Source organism: Meleagris gallopavo, chromosome 1 (genome assembly GCF_905368555.1).
Source record: "Meleagris gallopavo chromosome 1, MGAL_WU_HG_1.1, whole genome shotgun sequence".
In the NCBI taxonomy this organism is placed as follows: Eukaryota; Metazoa; Chordata; class Aves; order Galliformes; family Phasianidae; genus Meleagris; species Meleagris gallopavo.
Window position 1 is genome coordinate 54,475,388 of NC_139404.1, and position 22,681 is coordinate 54,498,068.

Genomic DNA, 22,681 nt, shown 5'->3' on the forward strand with positions numbered 1-22,681 from the left:
GTAAGTGGGGTGAGAGTGGGAGCTGTGATGGCTGAAGGCAGATTCCAGCATTTGCTTTTTTTTTTAATCCTGGTTTTGTGGTGGTTTATTTTTCTTCCCACAAGATAAGGACTCAATAGAATTTCTTGCTGTTTTAAAACTTCCTAAGTGTTTTTTACAATGGTGATTTCCATTTTGTTCCGGGGAGTTTCTCACCATAACAAAATCTGTGGAAGAATGCTTCAGGCTCTCAGCATGCCCCTTGGTAGCCCTGTTCAGCAGGTAGGTGGGATAACTGAAAACTGGGACAGATTCCATGATGATTTTTCATGAAAGAAACAGGAGAAGGAATTCTGCAGACACCTCCTGCTGCTTACAGTGTTACTGTGCCACGTGAGCAGGAACTGGAGGTTATCAGAACTTCATTTTAAGCACCACTTTTGAAAAGGACAAAGGAAAATGTAGGAGTAGGACTTGATGATCCTTATAAGTCCCTTCCAACTTGGAATGTTCTATGATTCTTTGATTCTAATATCTACAAAATATAGATTAGAAAGAGAAAAAATGCACTGCAGTCTCCTACTCCACTGATGCTAATTCTAAGACAAAGTACTGGGGGAAAAAAAAAAGGAATGGTTTCCAGATATAGCATAGTGAGATATGAATTCTGAACAGATGAATAAGTGAGCTATGAATTCTGTACAGATGAATAAGGGAATCTGAAGGACCATTTTCTGACTATACATCTCTGTGTGGAAAAAAATATATAAAAATAATTCAGGTCTATATTCTATTTTTGATAGTAATTTATTAAACTAGAAATCTCTAGGAGATCTTCAGATCAACCTCAACCAGAACATCAGCATGAAGTTGGATTCAAGTTGATCCACATGCATCCCATCCAACTCAGGATATTGTATGATTGTCTTTCATTCTTCCTTGCATCTTTCTGATAGAAACATTCCAAGTATTTGCCTACGTTTTTCCTGAACTGACTCTGAGGTGTTTTTTTTTTCTCATGAGATTAATGAATACATATTGGGAATTATTTGAATAAGACTAAATTCCTCTTCAATTTGAAGAAGTTGTGAGTACTGAATAGAGTGAAAGAAAGCATTAGCGGTGTAGAGTTACTGAAATACTGAGTGGATATAAATTGACGCTGCAGAATGCAGTGCAATGTAGAAATGCCTAAACTTGAAGGAAGTTAATTCAGGCACTGGAAACCATTTTTCTGTTGCAAGAAGGAGCACAAATCAGCCTCTGTTACTGTGCTGCTGAGCATGGTTCAATGTGGGCAGTCTGGTGGAAAGTATCAAAACGTGATAATCTATACAGCTGGCTCAGAAATTTTGAGTTCACATTTACTACCGAATAGGTAGCTTAGGCTATCCATCTCAACAGTTCCACTTTGTCCTTTGCCATCTCCTTGATAGCTGAAAAAGGAAACAAATGATACTATAACATCAGTTGCCAGGGCACCCTGACACTGATTATGAACTGTTGTGCTTCCTTGGGGAGATCCCTGCTGCAGGGACAAAGATGAAAGGTCCTAACGCCAAGAAAAGCCTGGTCCCATGGCTTTATGATGCGTTTTACATGGCACATTACACCTACTGACAGGCAAAGGTGGCATCTGAATGACCACATTATTCTTAACATACAACAAAAAATAAACATGCTCTTGAGATCCAGTTTCCTTAGATTCATGCACACAATAGTCATTAACTGTAGTATTATTGCTATTATTGCTACACTGAAAATTATGTGAATAAACCTAAGGGAGAAAATTGGCTTGTAGAAGGCAAAATGGTTCCAGAAAGTTCTGAATATTTGAGAATAATAAATATTTGTACAGTGATGCTGATCAACACCGCTTTATGAGTTATATTAATAACATTGTGCCAGATTTCAGATATTATTCCTGTTATGGATGATGTAAAATTCAAGGGAACTTGATTACACATATTTTTTTCTCATTTAATAGCTGGAGAACTCTGCTTGAAGCTAGACTTCTAGTAAACACTGAGGAGGAAAAAATGAAAATGTCCATATTTAATATGTAAACTGCCCTTTTGAACCAACACCTCTTAATGTATCTTTATTATAACATGGCAATAAATGAGCACGAGGAGATTCAGCTGAATGCACATTTCTTGTGGTTGTTCCAATGATTTCTAGACAGTGAAGACTCCTTCTTTTCTCACTGTTCAGGTGTATTGTGCTTTATCTGGTAAGCTGTATTAAGTGGTTATGTTCCAAGTGCTGCAGTTTTTAGACAGGCCACCTCTAATTCAATTATATTTCAGCATGATTTTCATTTATATTTGACTGTAAGTTTAATGGTCTGTGGTGTAGCGTTTACGAAGAACTCCAAAACATTTGCACCAAGACATATTACTTTCTTCTCTGCCACAAAGCCCAGAGTTTTCAGCAGAATGCCAGGATGTAAATAAGTGTAGACTTTGGCTTGCCTTGTTCAAAAGGATCACAATTCATTGCCTCAGAGAGAACAACTTAAAAGAAATCTAGTTGTTTTGAATGCTTCTGACAGAGAATTTATTCATGCTCTGAAACATCTCTTAATGTTTTTTTTTTTTTTTTTTTTAAATTATGTTCTAACTCAGGGATACACTGACCTGGAGTACAGGAAAAGGAGGGCATACTTTGTTGATCTTGCCTATAATTACAGAGTGTAAGTATAAGGCTGCTGAAGACACGCTTCTCTTTCACTGTGTACTTTCAGATATCATCATGTGGAGGAAATACCAGAGACTTAATATTTTGTCAATGTATGTATGTGGCTATTTAATAGAAAACAGAATCTAGAAACAGAACATTTACCTTCATATAAAATAGACTTTTCTCACAACAGAGAAAATACATCTTAAGACAAAGTCATATGGTTGAATTTACATCTCACTGAGTGTCTTACCAGAGGTAATTCCTCCATATGGGTCTTTCTTTTCAACTTTGTGGTTTCTTTTAAGACAAGTTCCTAACCTGAAGCTGATCTTTTTCAAGAAATATTGAGGAACAATGTTTATAAAATTCCTTGGCAAGATTTTAGAATGTATTTTTGATAAAGAAAATGTACTATTTTTATTATTTATTTGTCAAAAGTCTATGCCCATGCAGATTAAAATTCCCAACTAAATTTTCCCTAAGTGGAACAATGCTATCAAGACTACAGTCTTTTCTAACAGGAAGACAAAAAGGCTAAAAAACTCTTGTGTCTCTTATGTATGAATGAAAGTGTTACTGTCTTCCTGCATAAAACTTCATTAGAATCACACTGCTTTCTGAGGGAGATAACTACGTGGCTAGAACAGGTTGTGGATTATCAGTCTCATGAAGTCCAAGAAATGGTAAAATTTCCCAAGTTATAATTCTATTTGACTATAGTTTTCTCAGTGCCACTACATGCTATACATAGTCCATCATAAAACATCACATAAGTATAGAATTAACTGACTCAGAGCTATTGGAGCAAGGAAGACCAGGCCATCTATCTGAGGAATTAGTGGCAACCATCACTGTGTGCCTGGGCATCTCTGTGCTGATGAGTTTGGTGATGATATTGTGATGATCATGTCCTCCAGAGACTGATCATGCAGACACACAGTGTGTGATGATTGCAAGATTGCATTCAGCAGAGGTAAAGTTAAGCTGGAATGCCTCTTTTTTCTTCTGTCAAGCAGAACATGACTCTTTCTTAACACATCCCTCTGTTTTCTCCCCAGATTTAATAGAGGAGAAAATACATACATAAGAATCTACCTAGACAAATAAGTGATTAATTATATACTATTTGCTATTTCAATATTAATTACAGCAAACATTCATTGTTCAGGCAAAGAAAGAAATTTGTGAAGTTGAATTTGAATCTTGCTTTAGAAGCATGCATTACTTCCTCTCTTTACAGTGGGGATCCTTTGCCTCACATCGAGTACACAGAGCAGGAGACTGCAACTTGGTGAGTTTGTCACTTATGCTATGACTCCTGCATCATCCCGCTACAGTGCTAGGAAAGACTGGCAGTGTGAGGCAGTGAATCCATCTGAAGTGGGTAACAGATTTTACTCAATAGTGTACACTTCAGACTTTACTCAAATAACAGATTTTACTCAATAGTGTACACTTCAGATTTTACTCAATAGTGAAGTATTTTCTTTTGGTCATTTGTTTTACAGAAAGCCATTCTCAGAGCTAAAATTGAGTATTCACTTTCTAGAGCAAAATGCATTTTCCTGATCATCTCCCTGCTAGACCATTACATCAAGATATCAGAAGACACAAATCATCTGGAGCCTACAGTAGAATATCTTAAACTTGGGAAAGGTGCCACGTGCACATAATAATCTTTGTTCAGTTTGCAGTTTAAATGGAAAGACAGCCCAAAGGTGGGGAAAAAGAAGAATGCTGGGGATCTGAAAAAGTGGGAGTTTAAGTAATTTGCTCAAATTATATAGGAATTTTTTATCAATGTCAGGTAGTAAATACATATACTAGATGTCTCATTCCAGGACCTCAACCAAAGGGCCTTTCCATCTTTTTTCAGTGATTATTTTATTTTAAATAAGATTTACCATGCCATAGAAAGCTAAAAGGGTGTTGCCCATCATCACATAGAAAACTTGAATCCAACTCAGCCAGGCAGTCATATTATTATTAAGCTCAATAGGTTTTTATAAAATCTTTCAGTTGTCAAAGATTGGTGGCTAGCGTCATGTTCATAATTGCTACCACTAGCCAGCAATCTTGACATGGTATATTGTTTGTGAAACTCATATTTAAGAAAATTTAATTTTGTGGTTGTTTTTTTTTTGTTTGTTTGTTTGTTTGTTTTTTCCCCAAACTCTGTCATTCCAGTTCTCCATCTGGAATTAGTCATTAGTCCTAGTGTGATAACAGAATAGACCTTTACAGAAGTATCTGCCTATTTCCTCAAAAAGCAAGCCCCAGCAACCTAGGTTGTCTTGTCTTGTGAAACTGTTTCCAAAATTAGACCTCCCGATGGTTCTCACAGCTCCCCAGGGCTGTGACCTGACATCAGGTAACAATGGAACAACAAAATGTAATTGAGAACAATGCAATCAAATGGGAAATTTGTAGCACAGACTACATTCTTCTGAAGAGAATTTTCTCTGAAGAGTTGCTGGATGCCTTCAGTTTGTAGCAACATGGTTATAAAGATGAAAACTAATCAAGTGCAGAAATATGACTTTCAGAAAAAAGAGGGTGCAGATTAGCTGAGTTTCTGTTTTTAAGCAGCAGGCTGTGGAAGGCCCTGAAACTGAGTAATCATACAAGACCTCTTGTGGGCATAAGGTATGACAAGAAAAAGGGAGAATCTAGGACAAAATTACGGGGGTATACCTGTCACATCTTCATAAAAAAACTAAACAGTACCACTTTTTATCCAAATCAATAAGGAAATTTATGTAAAACATGGATATTGTCTTTCTCTTCCCATCTCTGGACCAGACCTTCAGGTATCAGCTTAGTGGCTCTTTGTGGAGACAAGTGATGCAGAAAACAATGTGATTATTTTAGAAATAGAAAGGATGGAGTACAGTAATTTTTTAATACTACTTCAGTTTTCTAAAAGATGATCCATGATTGAGGGTCCTTTACAATCAAACTAGCACCTCCGTATGATGAGGCATCACATCTATTTGAGATGCTACGCTAGGGCAAGCTAAACTGCCCTCTGGAGGTGCCTGCTACTCTCTTTTGACTTTTGAGGGAACTTAAATGATTTCCTTAGTGGTACTTAGAGAGAATGGATGCTTGACTTAGGACAATTCATCACTGCTCTCTGAGTCTCTCTGTGTTTCTGTGGTAGTCAATGTTTGGACAAACAGTAGAGTGATACTTTGATAAAAGGGACCATATGTGCAGCAGTGTAAACAGTTCTGCCCTCTCTAAACTCCAGTCCAGGGTGGAACTGTGTGCTAGTTCAGATCCTATGCAATCCCACTGAAGTCAGAAGTTGTCTCGGGGGAATAAGCTAAGGCAACATTTGAATTCTAGTTATTCTCACTTTTTCCTCATTCTTCCATGGAAATGGCCCAATCTCCCGCAGCTTTTGCAATACTGACAGCAGTCACTGTTTCCCTCTGTTCTTTTATTTTTATTCCTCCTAAGTGTTGAGATTTTTGTTGTGTTTTTTTTGTTTGTTTGTTTTTTTGTTTTCTCCTTCCCCCTTCATTCTGATCCATTACTCCCACACTGTGTAAGATATCCATATAAATGGACAGAGACATTACAGGGACTGGCTATCACCTCCATAGCAACAATAGCATCACACATACACAAAAAAAACAACAATACAAAAACAACAAAAGATCATTTTCCATAGCCAGTATTTCCAAGAATGATCTCAATTTTCATAAAACAAGGTTTATAAAAATTGTTAACACCCTAGGGCTATGTCTGAGCAAAAATAACCATTTCTATAATTTTTTTCTTTTTTTCCATCCTGTTACTACTTGTTAGTTTTATACCAGTTTTTAGACTGTCAACTATGCTCGAGGGTTATGCTGTGGGTACTTAATCAATGAGGTGGGACACACTACACAGCTCTTGCTTTCCAGGAGAGAAGTCTACAGGAAGCTGAGAAGCCTCTACCCTACTCATGCCTGTACAGAATACCTGGATGCTTTCCAACAGCTGGAGAAACACTGTGGCTACCAAGAAGACAACATACCTCAACTTCAGGATGTGTCCAGATTTCTAAAAGGCCAGTCATTTTTAACCATGACTTGTTCTATGGTTTCCTGGATATTTGGTTGTAGCTGGAAAGCTGCATGGAGGAGAAGGATCTGGGAGTGTTAGCTAACTACCAGCTAAACATGAGCCAGCAGTATGCCCAGGTGGCCAAAGAGGCCAATGGCATTCTGGCTCATGTCAGAAATAGTGTAGTCAACAGGATGAGGGAGATGATCATCCCTCTGTACTCAGCACTGGAGAGGACACACCGTCAGTACTATGTTCAGTTTTGGGTCCCTTGTGGCAAGAAAAACAATGAGGCCCTGAACTATGTCCAGAGAAAGGAAAAGGAACTGTATAGAGTCTGGAGCACAAGGATACGAGGAGCAGCTGAGGTTGTTCAGTCTAGAGAAGAGGAGGCTCAGGGGAGACCTTATCACTCTCTACAAAGACCTGAAAGCAGGTTGTGGCGAGGTGGGAATCAGCCTCTTCTTCCAGGTAACAACGATGGAACAAGAGGGAATAGCCTTAAGTTGCATCAGAGGAGGCTCCAGTTGAATATTAGGAACAGTTTCTTCTCAGAAAGTGTGGTGCTGCACTGGCACAGGCTGCCCAAGGAGGTGGTGGAGTCACTGAATCTGGAGGTTTCTAAGAAAAGTGTGAATGTGGCATATTAGGGACACAGTTAGCAGGCATGATGGTTGGTGCTGATGGGCATGAATGGGCTGATGGTGGGACTTGATGATCTTAGAAGAAAGAGAGCCTGCAGTACTATTATTAAGACACAGGATGAATACATTCTTTTGTCCAATGAGATATGTCAGTCAGCTGATTTACCACTGCTATCAAAAATTAACTAAAGAAAGGTTGTCTTTGAAACCTCCCTGTTCATCCTGAGTGACAAGCAGATGTGCCAGAGAGTGTAGGACAGCTGCTCAGTATGCCAAAACAAATAAAAACTTAGGCTTAACTTTACATCAATTCCATTTAAATCTAGTACTCAAGGAATAAAGTGACCATGCAACAGTAGATGAAGATAGTTAAGCTTTCTGTGCCTGAATATGTTTCTAAGACACTGCCAATTTTAGTAAAGTTAAATTATCTGATGATAAATACATTATTGCACTTTTAGTGTAAGAGAGTGGAGGGTTATGAATTGAATCTCTCATGAACATGCCGGAACCATCACAACCAGCTGTAGGAATTTTCATGTCTATTATGTATTCTCTTCTGTATTTTCTCACTTATTTTTCCTCTATTCAGCTATCTATTTCTTCCCTAGGCTTACAAATATTTTTCTCATGAAGTAGTTTATCTCATCTTGTTTCATTGCACAGTAGTAGACAGCAGAGAGCTACAGAAATCATGATTACCACGGATATTCAATACTCTGTAACTGAATCAGCTGACTACAAAGTGAAAGAGTTTAGGACAACATAATATCCTGTCATGCACTATTTCTCTTGCTCATGTTGTTGATAGGATTTGACTGCATGGAGTCTGGACCTGTTCAGTTATTTTGTAGGCTCTCGTTCTAAAATTTCTCCATGCTTTGCAAAAAACAAAAAAACAAAAAACAAAAAAACAAAAACAAAAAACAAACAAACAAAAAACCAAACCAAACCAAAACAAAGAAAAACAGTAAAAATGGTCATTCTAAAAATTCTTCTAGTAAAATTTGAGATAATATTCACAGGGAGTTTAAGCTTAACTACTTCAAAAAGAGCATGGCTAGTGTAAGCTGACTGTCCAAATTACTCATCTGACTGGAAATGAGAACCAGGCATGTCAGAGGCATTTTATTCCATCCTGCCATGGGTGTCCAAGGAAAATGGAAAGAATGACTCTCTGGAGTGCTGGTCCTACTTTCCTTAACATGTAGATAAAATCTACTGTTCAGCCTTAAGACATTATGAAACATTAAGCAGAGACAGAACAGAGTTGGTAGAATGTATTATGTTTACAGATAAAGACATTTAAGAGTCAGTAAGATACTTTGGATGCTTGGAGGCTTTGAACTGATATTCTCTTTATTTTTAATGACTAATACGATTGTTTCACTACTCAGAAAATTTTTAGGATTGCATTAAGATTGACATTATTGCAAGATTTCTTTGCAACAAATTCTGTCTGAGTCAGACGCATCTGTAATACTTGTAACAGCTATGTTAGAGACAACCTTGTGCCGATCATCGACTGGGTGAAGGATATGATTTATAAGGAGTTATTCTTATTTATTATTAATTTGGTTGGCTTTTACCAATATTTTTTGGGAATGCCAAAATTTTTGCTCATGCACCTCATGAATCAACAGCTTAGGCTCTTTCCTGTGCTATGGATGTGCAGTGTTCCACAAACCAAACCTTAGCTAACCCCTAGGCCATTAGGTCTCCCAAAGTTCCTTGGCATACTATGGAGGAATTTCACTCACTACACCCTGTGTAAAGATGCATCGTGCTGTTCGTCCTGTCACTGATGAGCTCTGGTTGAGCTCTGAACTCTTCCAGTTTGGACACGAATCCCAGCACATATCTTTATTGAACAGTGCCTGTAATGACTGGACTATTCTTTAGCACATGTGATGATAAGCCTTTGTCTAATAAACTATGGAGATGCAGAGGAAGGGAGGAATATCCTGGATAGAAAATTATCATGTTATAGCCAGCCTAGAAAGCCAGATGAAATTCCATCTTGTCTTTTACACAGCAGTGCTGTGAACACTGCCAAGCAATTCCTTTTCAATTTAATATAAGTAGAACTACAAGATCTGTCTAGTGTTACCTACTCTGGTAATGAGGTTGGTTTATACACAAATGGACCCTACATCATGAGTATTTCATGATTACTTAAAATGAATTTAAAGGATTAACCAGGTGACAGATTAACACAGTAAGTTTTTTTCTAAAGGATTAATTAGACGAACCTAGGTACTTCTTTCCTTCTAGGAAAGATGTTTGGATTTAGACATTCATTGTCATCCGCAGCTGGAAGAAATTATAGCCAGTGAACTGGCTCAGGCAAGCTCACACTACAATGTGCAGTACTGTATGCACAAATTTTTCTAGGCCAAGATTTAAGCCTTACGGATCACTTTAGGTCAACTGCTCAAGATCTTCTCTTCATCTGTTTTTGACTCCAGAGACCTTTGGGCAGCAAGTCCAATCAGTCAAGCCTCCAGTTCTCTACTGATTGCTGGTTTTATTGTGCAGTGATGAAATGAAAGTTCAGATTTTGCAGATAATACCTTCAGCAGATAACTTTTTCCTATGGCTTTGGTAGGCAACTTGCCAAGCCTGTTCCATCAACAGACTGTCTGATTCACTGGCCTATTTTTAAAAAAGAATCCCAGGGAACACAAGCTTTAATTTTCATTTCCTTTCAGCTTCTCCAACGTGGATTCTAAAACAATATGAATTTCCCTAGACCTTCTCATAGTCTTCCAAAATTGATTTACTTTAAAGCTTAGCACTGGTCTGATATATTTTTCAGATGGTTCAGACTCAGAATTTAGCCCCCAAATTACCAGATCTGAGCTTTTCATGTTCTTCCTGATTAGCCCAGTATGGTATCAGCAATAAGGGAGTCCCCTTGTTGTTTCAGCTCTTGGTCAATCCATATGGAGACACAGCTGATACTCTGTCTATTCCCCATAACACCCTGCGTTCCTAATGGAGAAGGGAAGAGAACAGGAAGATTTTTGCAACTACTTTCAGTTCCCTGGTTAATTCTGATACCTTTGGTCAGCTTGTAGCTAGACATAATCTCCATAGATTTTTTTTTTTCTGTTGTTCAGCTTTTTTGCCTTTTTGTACTCATTACTTTGAATTTGGGCAAGCAATAGAAGATGAACATGGTAAACTCTAACTACTTCCTCATACTGTCAGGTAGAAGCATTCTTTCTGTTCTGCTTATTTGTCCTGAATAATTTCACATCCTTTGCCACTTCTATTTCTTCCAATAAGGCTTGTTTTCTCTCTTTGTCTTCTCTTTCTCTTTCTCTTTTCTTCTCTTTCTCTTTCTCTTTTCTTCTCTTTCTTTCTCTTTCTCTTTCTCTTTCTCTTTCTCTTTCTCTTTCTCTTTCTCTTTCTCTTTCTCTTTCTCTTTTCTCTTTCTCTTTCTCTTCTTTCTCTTTCTCTTTCTCTTTCTCTCTTTTTTCTCTTTTCTCTCTTTTCTCTCTCTTCTCTCTCTTCTTCCTTTTTTTCTTCTTTCCTTTTTTTTTTTTTTTTTTTAAATGAGAAAAATACTAATAGGCAGAAAGAGCCAGACAAGAAATGCTGGAAGAAAGATTAAAAAAACAAAACAAATCTTGTAAACAGTTTGGTTTCTGGGTGGGATTTTTTTGTTTGTTCATTTACATTAAAAAATTATGTTCTGGGCTTCATGACACAATAGGATATGGATAGGAAAGGGAGAAAAAAGCAATTTCTGATTTTCTAATATAGTTTTATGCTTTAAAGCAAATGAAATGTCATTTATGGAAGCTGAGAATGCGACACAGATTTTGAATATAGAACTTCAAAAAGATTGCCATTGGCTCTCTTTAAAAGCAGTGTTTTTCAGTTTTCTTAGCTTTGCAGACCACCAACCATGTTTCCCGTGGAAATGAAGATTATGTGTTCTGTTAACCATAGAACTGATCATTTTGCTAGCTGTTCTCACAGATCTTCCATAGGAATACAGGGTGCCCAGAGATAACACTGATAGCACAAGGTAAAAACCAAGTGCAAGTGTTACATTCTTCTAACCTTAACTGCAGATACATGCAAAACAAAATGTATATGGTCACATCACTAGGAAGGTATTTAGTTAGTTCTAGGTAATCATGATGGTGAAAAAATCAGAAGGAAAAATAGCTGAGAATAGCTAATGAAAACTCTGACATTAAATGGCTAAGGTCCAAATTTCAACACCCTCATCTCTAGCAAGGACCTATTTGTTCTTTCTCCTGAGTGTTCACATTCCAATGAAGTTCAGACTGAAAGCTAAAACTGACAGCGAGGCTTTCCAGTGCTGATCTAAATAATACATTTGAAACTGACAAACTGAAATGAAGTTGGGTAGCATGTGGGGTGTTTCGAACTAGATGTACTGACAAGCAGAAGAATTGCCTAGAGTGGGTCATATTCACAGTTCACGTACTTCTGTCTTCAACAGCATGAAGTACCAGAGATTTTAGAGTAGGGAAAAAGAAATTCTGCAGGAGAGGCTTACACAGAAACCAAGCCTCCAGGTAGACCAAGGTGCTCTTAGGCAAGTGCAGGGTTGGGAGTTGTCCCTTAATGAATTCCTGTTTATCATCTTTTATACATGCTATAAGCAAATGAGAGAGAATCCAAGGATGAGGAAACTAGCTAGGGATTGAAAATGCAGGTTCTATCCTTTTCTTGATCATAGGGACCATGTGTGATCTAAGACACATCACTGACATATGGGACATAGTAGATAAATGCGTGTAAATGTGTTAGAAATTTAAGCTGGAGTGAGCAGGATTTCTGTGCCTCATATTATTGTGTGACTAAATGTAGGATGAGCAGTCTGGTAGTTTCATGTTACAGTAGTTGTACCCTTAAAAGCATTGGAACATTTAGATATTGAAAAGTCAGTATGTTCCTACAATGCTTAGGTGGAGGAAGATACTGCAGCAGGATATAAAGGCCCGCTGAAACTTCTTACCTGAAGTGAGTGTGTCATGCAATTAACTGTGGGAAGTCCTAAATTCTGTCTCACTTTCCTTTGCAGACACAACAGGTTTCCAGCTGAGACCAGCAGCAGGACTGTTGTCTGCTCGTGACTTCCTTGCCAGCCTGGCATTTCGTGTCTTTCAGTGCACACAGTATATAAGGCATTTCTCTTCACCTACACATTCCCCAGAACCGTAAGTATGATAACCTGCCACAATCCCATCGATCTGAATGGAAATGATTCCCTTGGGAATAATTCTGGAGCTCTATCCAGTAGTCCACAGAATTAAATAGTTTGAGAAAGTGGTAGCTGAAGATTTATAAGGGGAAGTCAAGCATGCAAGGATGTGGGTCTCTTTCTCTTTTGCAAAGTTGTCTGAGGAAGGAAAAGACTGGAGAATATCTGGTTTAATCTTTTCATCCTGCCTTCATTTGCCATCTGCTGAGGTTTGAATCCCCGCTGTGAAACTCTCCCAGTAACTGTTGGCCAGACAACAGCAATTACATTTCATGAGAAATTACAAGTTCACAGACGTTTTTGTTGTACACTGGGACAAAACAGGGTCTTTTCAAAGATGTTGTGACATAGGGCAATATTGCCCATGCCATCTCAAGTGAGACAATAGCCAGTGAAGTGGGTGGCAGCTGGCACTCCGGAGCAGAAGGGAATGCTTTGCCATATTCTCTGCAAAGCCAGACCAGGCATGGAAGCACCTACTGTGGATTAATTAAAACAGTTAAAACCCTCACACTAGCTCCCTATAGCAGTCTTAGATCACACATGGTCCCTATGATCAAGAAAAGGATAGAACCTGCATTTTCAATCCCTAGCTAGTTTCCTCATCCTTGGATTCTCTCTCATTTGCTTATAGCATGTGTAAAAGATGATAAACAGGAATTTGTTAAGGGACAACTCCCAACCCTGCACTTGCCTAAGAGCACCTTGCTCTACTTGGAGGCTTGGTTGTGTAAGACTCTTCTGCAGTAAAATCTTCACAGGATGTTCACACAGAGCAGGGGAAAAAAACAACAACAAAAACAACAATTCTCCCCGTATTAAATGTGAAGGTCACTTGTTTTCCAGAGATTGCTGCCATGAACTGCTGGGTCATGTTCCCATGCTAGCCAACAAGGAGTTTGCCCAGTTCTCACAGGTAAGAAGCTTGTTCTGCTGGCTGTTTAACCAACTGCTCTGCAAGGCAGGCCAGACATGCCTTTAAGGCATGCAGCTTACCATGCTTGAAATGCTATTTAAAAATTTGGTTGTGTCTGACTCAACTTCCAGCAGTAGTGGGCTAGCAGCGTTGCAGGAGATATATATTCCAAGGGAGTGGTAGCACCACTCCCTGTGGACATCTTGTAAAAGGAAGGGCAAGCAATGTTGTGGGATTTCTCTGTGGGAGGGCTGTGTCAGCCTACAGCAGGATGCTGGTTGAGCCCTTGTGGTGCTGCTTGTTTGAGCTGTGCGGGCTGCACTATTCCCCTGGCTTCCTGTCTCACGCCAAATAAACCCAGCCACCAACAGCCATTGAGCCCCTAGGCTGACTCGTCTCCAAATGTACATTTTTATCTCACATGATACTTTAATTTTGGCCATCACCATGTCATTCATTTGAGATGTTTTTATTTTTATAACTCACTAGATTCTCACAGAATTGCTCATGCTATGAGGAGGCTCCAAAAAGCAAACAGAGCTTCTTTGTACAGTAAGAATCTATTTAGAATGAGCAGACATGTCAGACACAAGTGAACTCAATGACCTAGTATAATTAAAGGCCTCGGAACCGTAGCAGGGGGAAGAAGATAATTCATATTCTAGGCTTATCTGTTAGCGGTCACTGTGAAAACTGGCAGTAAGTGCAGAAAGATAAATTATGTACATCCCTGTAGGAATATCTGAAAAAGAAAGCCAGTTCACCTTACATATCATGGTCTTCAGTTTTATCAATGTGGATACATGCCAATTTCCATTTTGGTCATGAGTATTGTTTATTACCAGATTCAGTGTAATGGTTCTTAAAATATCCCAAGGTCTGTAGTTCTTTCTGGAAGAGCTCTTTATTTCAGTTCAATGCTAGAACTGAAGACACCATGGAAATAAGAGAAGCACTTACAAAACTTTCAGCTTTACCCTTTCCCCACCTATAATATTGATTATGCAACATGGGATAACATTAAACAAATTTTCATGTTTTTCATTTCACATTTTCACAAAGCATCTTCACAGATGGCATTCACCCCATGAATTTATCTATTTATTTTTATTACATTCAATATAAAAAGATGAACGAGGGATAATAAACAGTTTGGTTTGTTTGATGTATTATAATTTCCCAGGATAGCCAAAAGGAGACACCTACAGATTTTTATGATGGAAATAGTGGTTAACAGGGAGCACAGTTGTGACTAAACAGCATTGCCCCTGCATGGATCTGACACATTCATAAGGGCTTTCAAAAAGAGAATGAGAGACAGAAAGGTAATGGCAGAGATAAAACTCACCTTCCAGTCCTCACATATCATGCCTTCCTATAAATCTGTGCCTGGGATACAGCATTAAGCTGAGAGACAGTTAACTTTACACAGAGAACTATGAGGATTAAACACTCATCTAATGTGGCTCTCAGTGGTATGTAGCTGGGGGCCAGGGAGAGGTAGGCATCCTGGAAGCCATGGAAGGTCATTTTGGGTGACAAAAACAATGGATAGTTCACGCTATTCATGCTAGAAATGATGTGGTCCTCCCCCTTCCCCTCTTTCTCTCCCTTGGGCTGAATAATCACGCTAGTGTAACACTGCCTGCTTGCCTACTTGCTTTAGGATATTGGACTGGCTTCTCTTGGATCATCTGAAGCAGAGATTGAGAAACTGTCCACAGTAAGTACAGGCAGCAGTTTAATATCACAGGCGAAACCAAAAGGCTCTCTGCATATCCCTCTGTTCAGGGAAGACTCTTCTCTAATGTCACAGTTTAAGCATGCAAAAATGAGAGCATCAGCAGAACTGTCCTTTCTCCACAGCAACAGGTTAGGGAGGTGCTGGAACAGAAGCTGGAGCTCCTCTGGAGGAGCCCAGAAGCATGTGATTCCACTTTGAGGAAATGCTTACACTTTCTGCTGCTGTAAGAATGTGCTCCTGAATCTCAGTCTCTACAGTTCCAATCACAGGAGGGTCCCAATTCACTTTACAGATTCACCTTGTAGACTGGATACTCAATATGATTCCTGCAATTTCTCCTACACAGAGAGGCTCAGGGCACCATCAGAATTCAGGGTACCCGATATTCATTACTCTTACAAAATTTGTGAGCAATCTGAAAGCAGATACTGACACTTGGTCCTGAATCACTAGTCTTTATACATCTGTGAAAACAACTCCTGCTACCCCTGGCTGCCATCTTAATTTGGTCTGAAAGTGGGCTGGAGGAAAGATGATTTTTTTCTGAAAATGGCAACCATTTCCCATTCTTGGTTATATTTTCAGTTTTATCTTCACTCACCAGCATGAGGATCTGCAGGAAATGGGGTAGACGAGAGGAGATGGTCACACCTGAAATTCCTCAACCAGTGCACAGGCTCACTCCTGCTGAAGTGGAATGAGGCACAGTTTGAATGAGATTATGACTCACCTAAAATCTATTTATAGGCAGATGTATGTTACTCCTTTCTTAAACTGGAGAGGATGTAATAAGATTAAGATTCATCTTTTGATTAGTGCTAAGAATGATGTGTGCCAGGAAGATATTTTGTGGTATTTTCCAGGTCTTGGTGTGACTGGGGGAAGGCCAGTATCTCATACAGCATTCCTCTGCAAGTGTCCCTCTTTGGCTCTGGACACAATAGGGTAATGTTAGCAGATACGTCCTAGATCTAAAATTTTCACAATATCATTTGGGGTTTTGGGAGATAGAATGATAGGACCTTTTTGAAAGAGCTTCCTGCTGTTAAGGATTTGTAAGAATACTACTTATTAAGTGCCATTCAGATATCCTGAATAGTAAACATATTCTGGATTAGCCTCTCAACCTTCAAATTTTTTAAAAGTTAGACATCTAGCCTAGGTTAATTTTTTAGGTTTCTTCACCAGAAAATGAATCTAGAGAAGAATGTTTAATGGATTTTCTATCCTGACAGAGACGTCTATCCTAAATTCTTGTTTCTCTCTGGAAGTCCCTATCACACTCCATTGATTATAATAATGTAACTAGCCTAGGTGTTAAAACAATATCTAAGCTTTCTAAAACTTTATTAGAAGCCACAAAGCTATATTTTTTGAATGTATTGTATTTTCCATGTTTTGCACAACACCCACCTAGTATCTCAGGTGTCAGGCAATGTCCAGAATTGATCTTTCAACATCCATTTCCTCATACAATAAAATAAGGGAAGGGCTGACAGGCTGGTAGAGCCACGAGTAGTTTTTATCACACCACTGTCCAGCATGTAAAGGAAGTATGATCCTAATCATGCTTTATTGCAAGAAAATCCCAGAGAGATGTACCTTTATTTTCTATGGCAGCAAGATAAATTTAAAATTGGTATTATCTTAACAGGTACATTGCTGCCAAAGAATAAGTCATTCTTCAGTTCTTTTTAATGATATCATATATATTTAAGAGAAGGGAAACTGCCCTGTCTAGGACTTTTCTAAGAGTCTTGAACCCTCTGTGGGTGTTTAGCCATGCTTCTGGGTACTATCACAATTTGTCAGTCTTCACTGACTATAATGCAACTCAATTTTATTTATTAAAATCTATTTAAGAATAGCTACAACTATCAGGTTTCGTCCTTTTTGAGGAGTGAGAATAGGAAGAATGTCAGGTTTTGAAAAATATGCATTGTAGTTTCTGCATTTTATACATTGGAGTGAAAAAATAATTTTCTTAAAACATACAGTTGTAAAATTTGAAGAAACGAAAACATTAATGATTAAGAATAAAAGAAGTTAGAAGGAAGGAAAAAAGAAAAGCTTAAAAATGAAATGTCTGCTGAGACTATGATTTTCAGAAGTTGTTCTCATTATCAGCTTTATTGGTTTACTGTGGAGTTTGGTCTCTGCAAGCAAAACGGATCCATCAAAGCTTACGGGGCAGGACTGCTTTCATCTTATGGGGAACTTATGGTATGTGTCATCTATATTGTATCAAAATATTTCTACAATACAGTTTTCTAAACTCACTGGTAAAAGCAAGATATTTCCTCACATAAGACAATATTCTTTAAGACACTGATTTTTCTTTTGTGAAGAAATTCATTCTTGCTCACAAGAAGCTGCTGAGTAGAGGACAAACTACTGTCGGATTGTACAAGTTTTCAACCTTGAGAGATGAAATGTGATGAAAGTATACAACCTACAAAGTATCAGATTTGCTTCCTATTATTTCTGTCCAGTAGTGACGCAACTGATTTGAACATAAAACTCATGTACTTTTCTTGACTATACACTAGAGGGCAATATTATGCCTATTATGAATTCAGCTGCACACTTGACCTTCATGCACGTATAAATCTGAAAGGCACTGACTGATGTGACCAAATGAAGTGCCAAAAAACTGTAAATAAGAAAAAACTGCAAATAGAAAATGCTTTAGAAATGTTACATTCATAAATGTATTTCAGAACTACTTCTACCTTAAATTTTATGCAGATTAAAATTGGTATACGCAGGCTGGATACAGCTCTTCTTCAAGGAAAGAGAGACTATATACCTATACAGAAAACTTATCGGTTTCATCTCCTTTAGACAAACAGTTGGTAGGGGAGATATTCTCTTCTCCTCAGTTTCGCAGTACACTGAAGCAGATGATCTGTTTCTAAGTGCAAAAATTCTGTCAGTAGTTCTCAGCTGCTTCAAGTTATGAAGATAGTGGGTGATTTTTGGCATTAGCAAGGACAAGAAGGGTTTTTAACAAAACTAAAAGGGAAGAAGGGGGACAAAGTACTCTTTTAAGACTCTTTATAAACTAGAAATGAAAGTGTTCATGGGAGATACATAAAAGCAGACTATAGACATTTCTATGTAACCATAGACGCATCAGTCTGCCACACAACTACATGATACATTCATGTGAAACCATGGTTTTGGATTAGTACATGGTGGACTGCTAAGATAAATAATTTATAGTTTTAAATCAAATACAATTAGTTGTTAAACAGGATAATAAATGCCTCCAATACTTACCACAGCTTTTGTGGTAATATGCACCACAAAACCTATATGTGCAATATTATCTTCCTTTCTGTTTTCTTTTGATACAGTTGAGCATAAAAGTCATGCCAGAAACACCTGTCTTTGGTGGCTGGAATTGCATGTACCAGAACTGTACTTTCCTTCCTCACCAGATACCAGCCAAAGTACTCTTCTCTTCACTAGACACCAACCAACCAACTGTTCTGTTTTGTATTTAACTAGTAGGCAAGCACTGCTTGTTCACAAAACTGCTCCATGTAGCATGAAAGTATAACAGCATTTCAGATTCCCTAACTGTAAGGTTGACTATAGAAGTGGTAACCATCCTTGATTAATAGGTGCTTGTTGTCATTACTTTGATTATCAGTATTTGAATGGTAACGTTGTTGGAAAAGCTTTTGATATGACTGGGTTCATTTGGGTCTTCATCCATCTTACTTCTGAAATTACATATAGATGTAATGGCATTTGTGCTTAATAGGTAATGAAGAAGTATTCACTCAGAACCCCTTTCCTGCTTACTTTTCACATAATAACCAAAAGAGTGCGAAAATTGGTAAGCAACTGATAAGTAATTATGCTATGTGCCATGTGCTGACCCCATGTGAGCTCAGGAGATTTGTTTCTATGTAGCTTTCTGGACAACAGATCAGTGGTTTCTGTGCACTTCACCTTGAGTATGTGAAACTTTTGGTACACTAATTATATCTATGGCCTTAAGCACTGAAGTTTCCTTTTAGGGCAAACTGATTCATTTCATGGATTTTTATTCAGAACAAAATCAAATACATTCTTTTTCACCTAAAGAGGACAAATATGTGTAATGTAATGCCTTTTTTAGTAGAAATATGCCTTTTTTTTGTTCTCTTTTTTTTTTTATTTTTCTTTTTTTAAGAAATACAGTGGTGGCCAGACAGTTTTGAGTTTTGTTAGAGAAGATGAAGTAAAAAATGTTCCCTGCACATGGACCAGAAAGTAGTGAAGCTCATGGTGGCCTTCAGTTTCTTAAAGAGCTCATTTTGCTGCTTTAGAGTAGCTCTTGAAAAATCTCTAGATAAGTTTCACTCTTGCCTGGGAGAAAGCCGTTGTCCATCCTGATAGTAATTTGCTATCCTTCTCAATACCACTCACTGATACCCTCAGGATAAATGATAAGCCACAGGCTTACCACTGGAATCCCCAGACTCAATATCATCTGGAGGCCCAGAATAAGTGAAACAGGTAGGCTCTCTGCTACTTGTATGTCCAGGGAGACATACTTCTCTAACCTCAGTGAAGAAGAGGTTTTCTCATCACTGAAGGCTCCTGGACCAGTTAAAGCAGGGTGATTTGGTCTCTGTGGACACAATAAAGACATGAGTTATTAAGGCCAAATTGTTGGCTGCAAGAAGTTAACAACTAACCAGCTGGAAAGGGTGAGTACTGTTGCATCTCTTATGTGAGAATTCAGCATCAGCAAGTCGTCTACAAACATCTCTGAACTGCAGTCTGGATTGACTCTCTGTGTGAGTATGACTGTAACCCAAGGAATCGTGTCCTGACTATGAATTCTCCAAAATGTTTTCCTTTTCTCCATAACATCCACTCTTACCAGTAGGAAGTCTATTTCAAGCATTTTCTATGTATGAGCTGACGTTGCCCAAACAATAACTTGGAGAAAGGCAGGTGATGAAAGGTAGAGGTGAAATGACACCTATCTGGTACTTGCACTTGAATCCATGTTATCTAACAAATCATTTAATGACGGCAGCTAGGTATCAGAAAGGACAGAAAAACCATACCCAAGTCTAAACTGAACAGTTGTCGTTGTAATGGGTCTGACTGCTGGCCAACCTTGCCTCTTCTGAACTGTAAGAATTCCTCCCCAACAGCTCTCAGTATTGCACTGTTTATTTCACTATACTCTGTCAGCTGTTCTGCATTATCCAAAATGCTTCTCCTGTTAACACTCAGCTGGACTCTGTCCTACATACTGTAAAATCTTATGGCTCATACCACACTTCTGGCAGCACTCAGTGCTACATATGCTTTTCTTGCAGCACAACAAGTACTTAACTTGTAGAGGCCTTTCAGGCCATCCGGTTTCAAGCAGAACTTCCACTAAAATCAATGGGATTTCAGCTCTGCTTCAATACTGACAGCATAGCGGGACCCCTGTGAGGTTTTGAGTTTCTAAAATCTTTTCCCATTAGTCCCCTGGGTTTCTAAGATTATAAGAGCAGCCTTATGTTTGTGTATATCATCCATCTTAGACTGTATGAGTGCTCTCCAAGGTTTATTCTTCAATTACACGCTGCAAATGAATAACAGGAAAAATGCCATCTTTTAGTGTTTTATATTCTTGATCTTATTTTTTTTTTTAAAGTGTATACGAATTTCTGCACCAGTTCTGCAGCAAATTGGCCTACTGGTTGAGGCAGGCCTCCAATGGTGGAGAGTTCAGACTCAGTTCAGTGAAATATGCAAAAATGTGCTTAAGGGGACCGTATGAATAAAGTCTTGAAAAGCGTCACCCAGTCTTACCAACTCTTTACAAGTACCATGGGAGCTGGCATTTGCATTATGAAATAGTGAAAGGAACCTTCTGAAGACTGGAGAAGCAGAGAAGAAGACAAGCAGGCAGCCAGCAAAAATGGACTGCTACAAAAAGACTGTCCCTAATCACATGGGAGCCCTCTGTCCAGGCTGAGGATGTGAAGAAAGTTCTTGCTTTTGACCAGGGTTGACTTTTTTTTTGTCAATATGAAGAACATTTCACTCAAGTGGACACTGCACTCACTATTATGATCCCTGAAGGCCAAACCAGCTTTAGACACATTTGTAGTGCAGTCCAGATGGCACTGGAAGAGAGCTGGTTTTAAGCTTGCCTTGGGTTCAGAAGAACCTGAGCAGAACTTTCAGAAGAAACTCTGTGTGCTCCAAACACACAGATGGAGTGCAGTGTACATTTATGTCTTGAGTGTTGGGAAAACTTGAAGATTGCTTAACTGGGATGGGAGCTGTGCTGAAAATGCCAAGAGCATCCCACTTATTCTTCACTGCAGTAGGAAATGCAGACTTTGTAACATGGTCTGGGGAACTCAAAACAGTGCTGTGCAGTACCATGATTCTTCTGTGATATTAGTTTAAAACAGCAGCATGATACTGAGACAATTTTTTTGTTGTTGTTAGAAACTAATATTCTGGGGCATACCACAGAGTTCCTCCTTCCTGTTTCAGAACATGGCTATGGTACCAAATCATTACAATGCTGTAATAGGGGAAATCTCTCTCTCTCTCATTCTGTTCAAACAGAACAAAACAGAACTTTTTATTGTTACTAACTGCTATTTACAAGAAACAGCTTTCATTGGTGAAAGAACAGGAATTGATACTACCTTTAACTATTGCACAATGAGTATTTCACAGCTCAGTAGGCAGTAATTCTTGCTGTGTACAATCATCTATTCTAACCTTTGTTATTTTTGTTACAAGTATGCTTTATCAAATGAGCCAGAGTACAAGCCCTTTGATCCAGAAGTGACTGCAGTTCACCCCTATCAGGATCAAGCCTTCCAGCCTGTCTATTTCATAGCAGAAAATTTTGAAGATGCCAAGGCCAAACTCCAGTAAGTAATTTCACGGAAGGGGACACGCTAGCTTAAATCCTAATCACAAATACAGCTAACACTACTATAATAACTGTGCTAGGCTATCTTATTGCTTGTTTCTGCACAGTGGTTTTCTTAGAGTGAAGATATACATGACAATGTATATTTTTAACTGATAAAAGCTTCATAGGAAATCATAGCTATGTATTCCTATGCCCTTAACCATCCTTCATCTTACAGTGCCTCATCTTAGCAGCTTCTGAAGGGTGTCTTTGTATTATTCCAGACAAATGGGAAATCATGAAGAACTGATTTACACAAGGTCACACGGAAAATTTATAGTAGGATCAGGAATTAACATGGATCAGCAGGGGGCTTAAAAACAAGATTGCCTTTCTCCTCTGATTATATCTGCACAAGAATGCAGACTCAGCATTCACAAGCAATCTAATTTCTACCAAGTAGCTGACTGCAACCTAAATAATATTATTTCACATTAGCTTAAGGTGTTTCTAACTGCAATTCTGT

The 22,681-nt window shown here is 38.5% G+C and overlaps 1 protein-coding gene across 1 annotated transcript in view; it reads left to right on the plus strand.

The window, feature by feature from the left end:
• The window catches only part of LOC146545334 (tyrosine 3-monooxygenase-like), a 29,245-nt gene that overhangs the window by 4,526 nt on the left and 2,038 nt on the right, over positions 1–22,681 (plus strand). The window contains exons 4-11 of the mRNA XM_085213643.1: positions 2,607–2,674; positions 3,905–3,955; positions 6,579–6,724; positions 12,433–12,568; positions 13,459–13,528; positions 15,195–15,251; positions 17,400–17,495; positions 22,038–22,171. Of these exons, the coding sequence (XP_085069769.1) occupies positions 2,607–2,674; positions 3,905–3,955; positions 6,579–6,724; positions 12,433–12,568; positions 13,459–13,528; positions 15,195–15,251; positions 17,400–17,495; positions 22,038–22,171 (758 nt within the window). The remainder of the gene's footprint in view (positions 1–2,606; positions 2,675–3,904; positions 3,956–6,578; positions 6,725–12,432; positions 12,569–13,458; positions 13,529–15,194; positions 15,252–17,399; positions 17,496–22,037; positions 22,172–22,681) is intronic.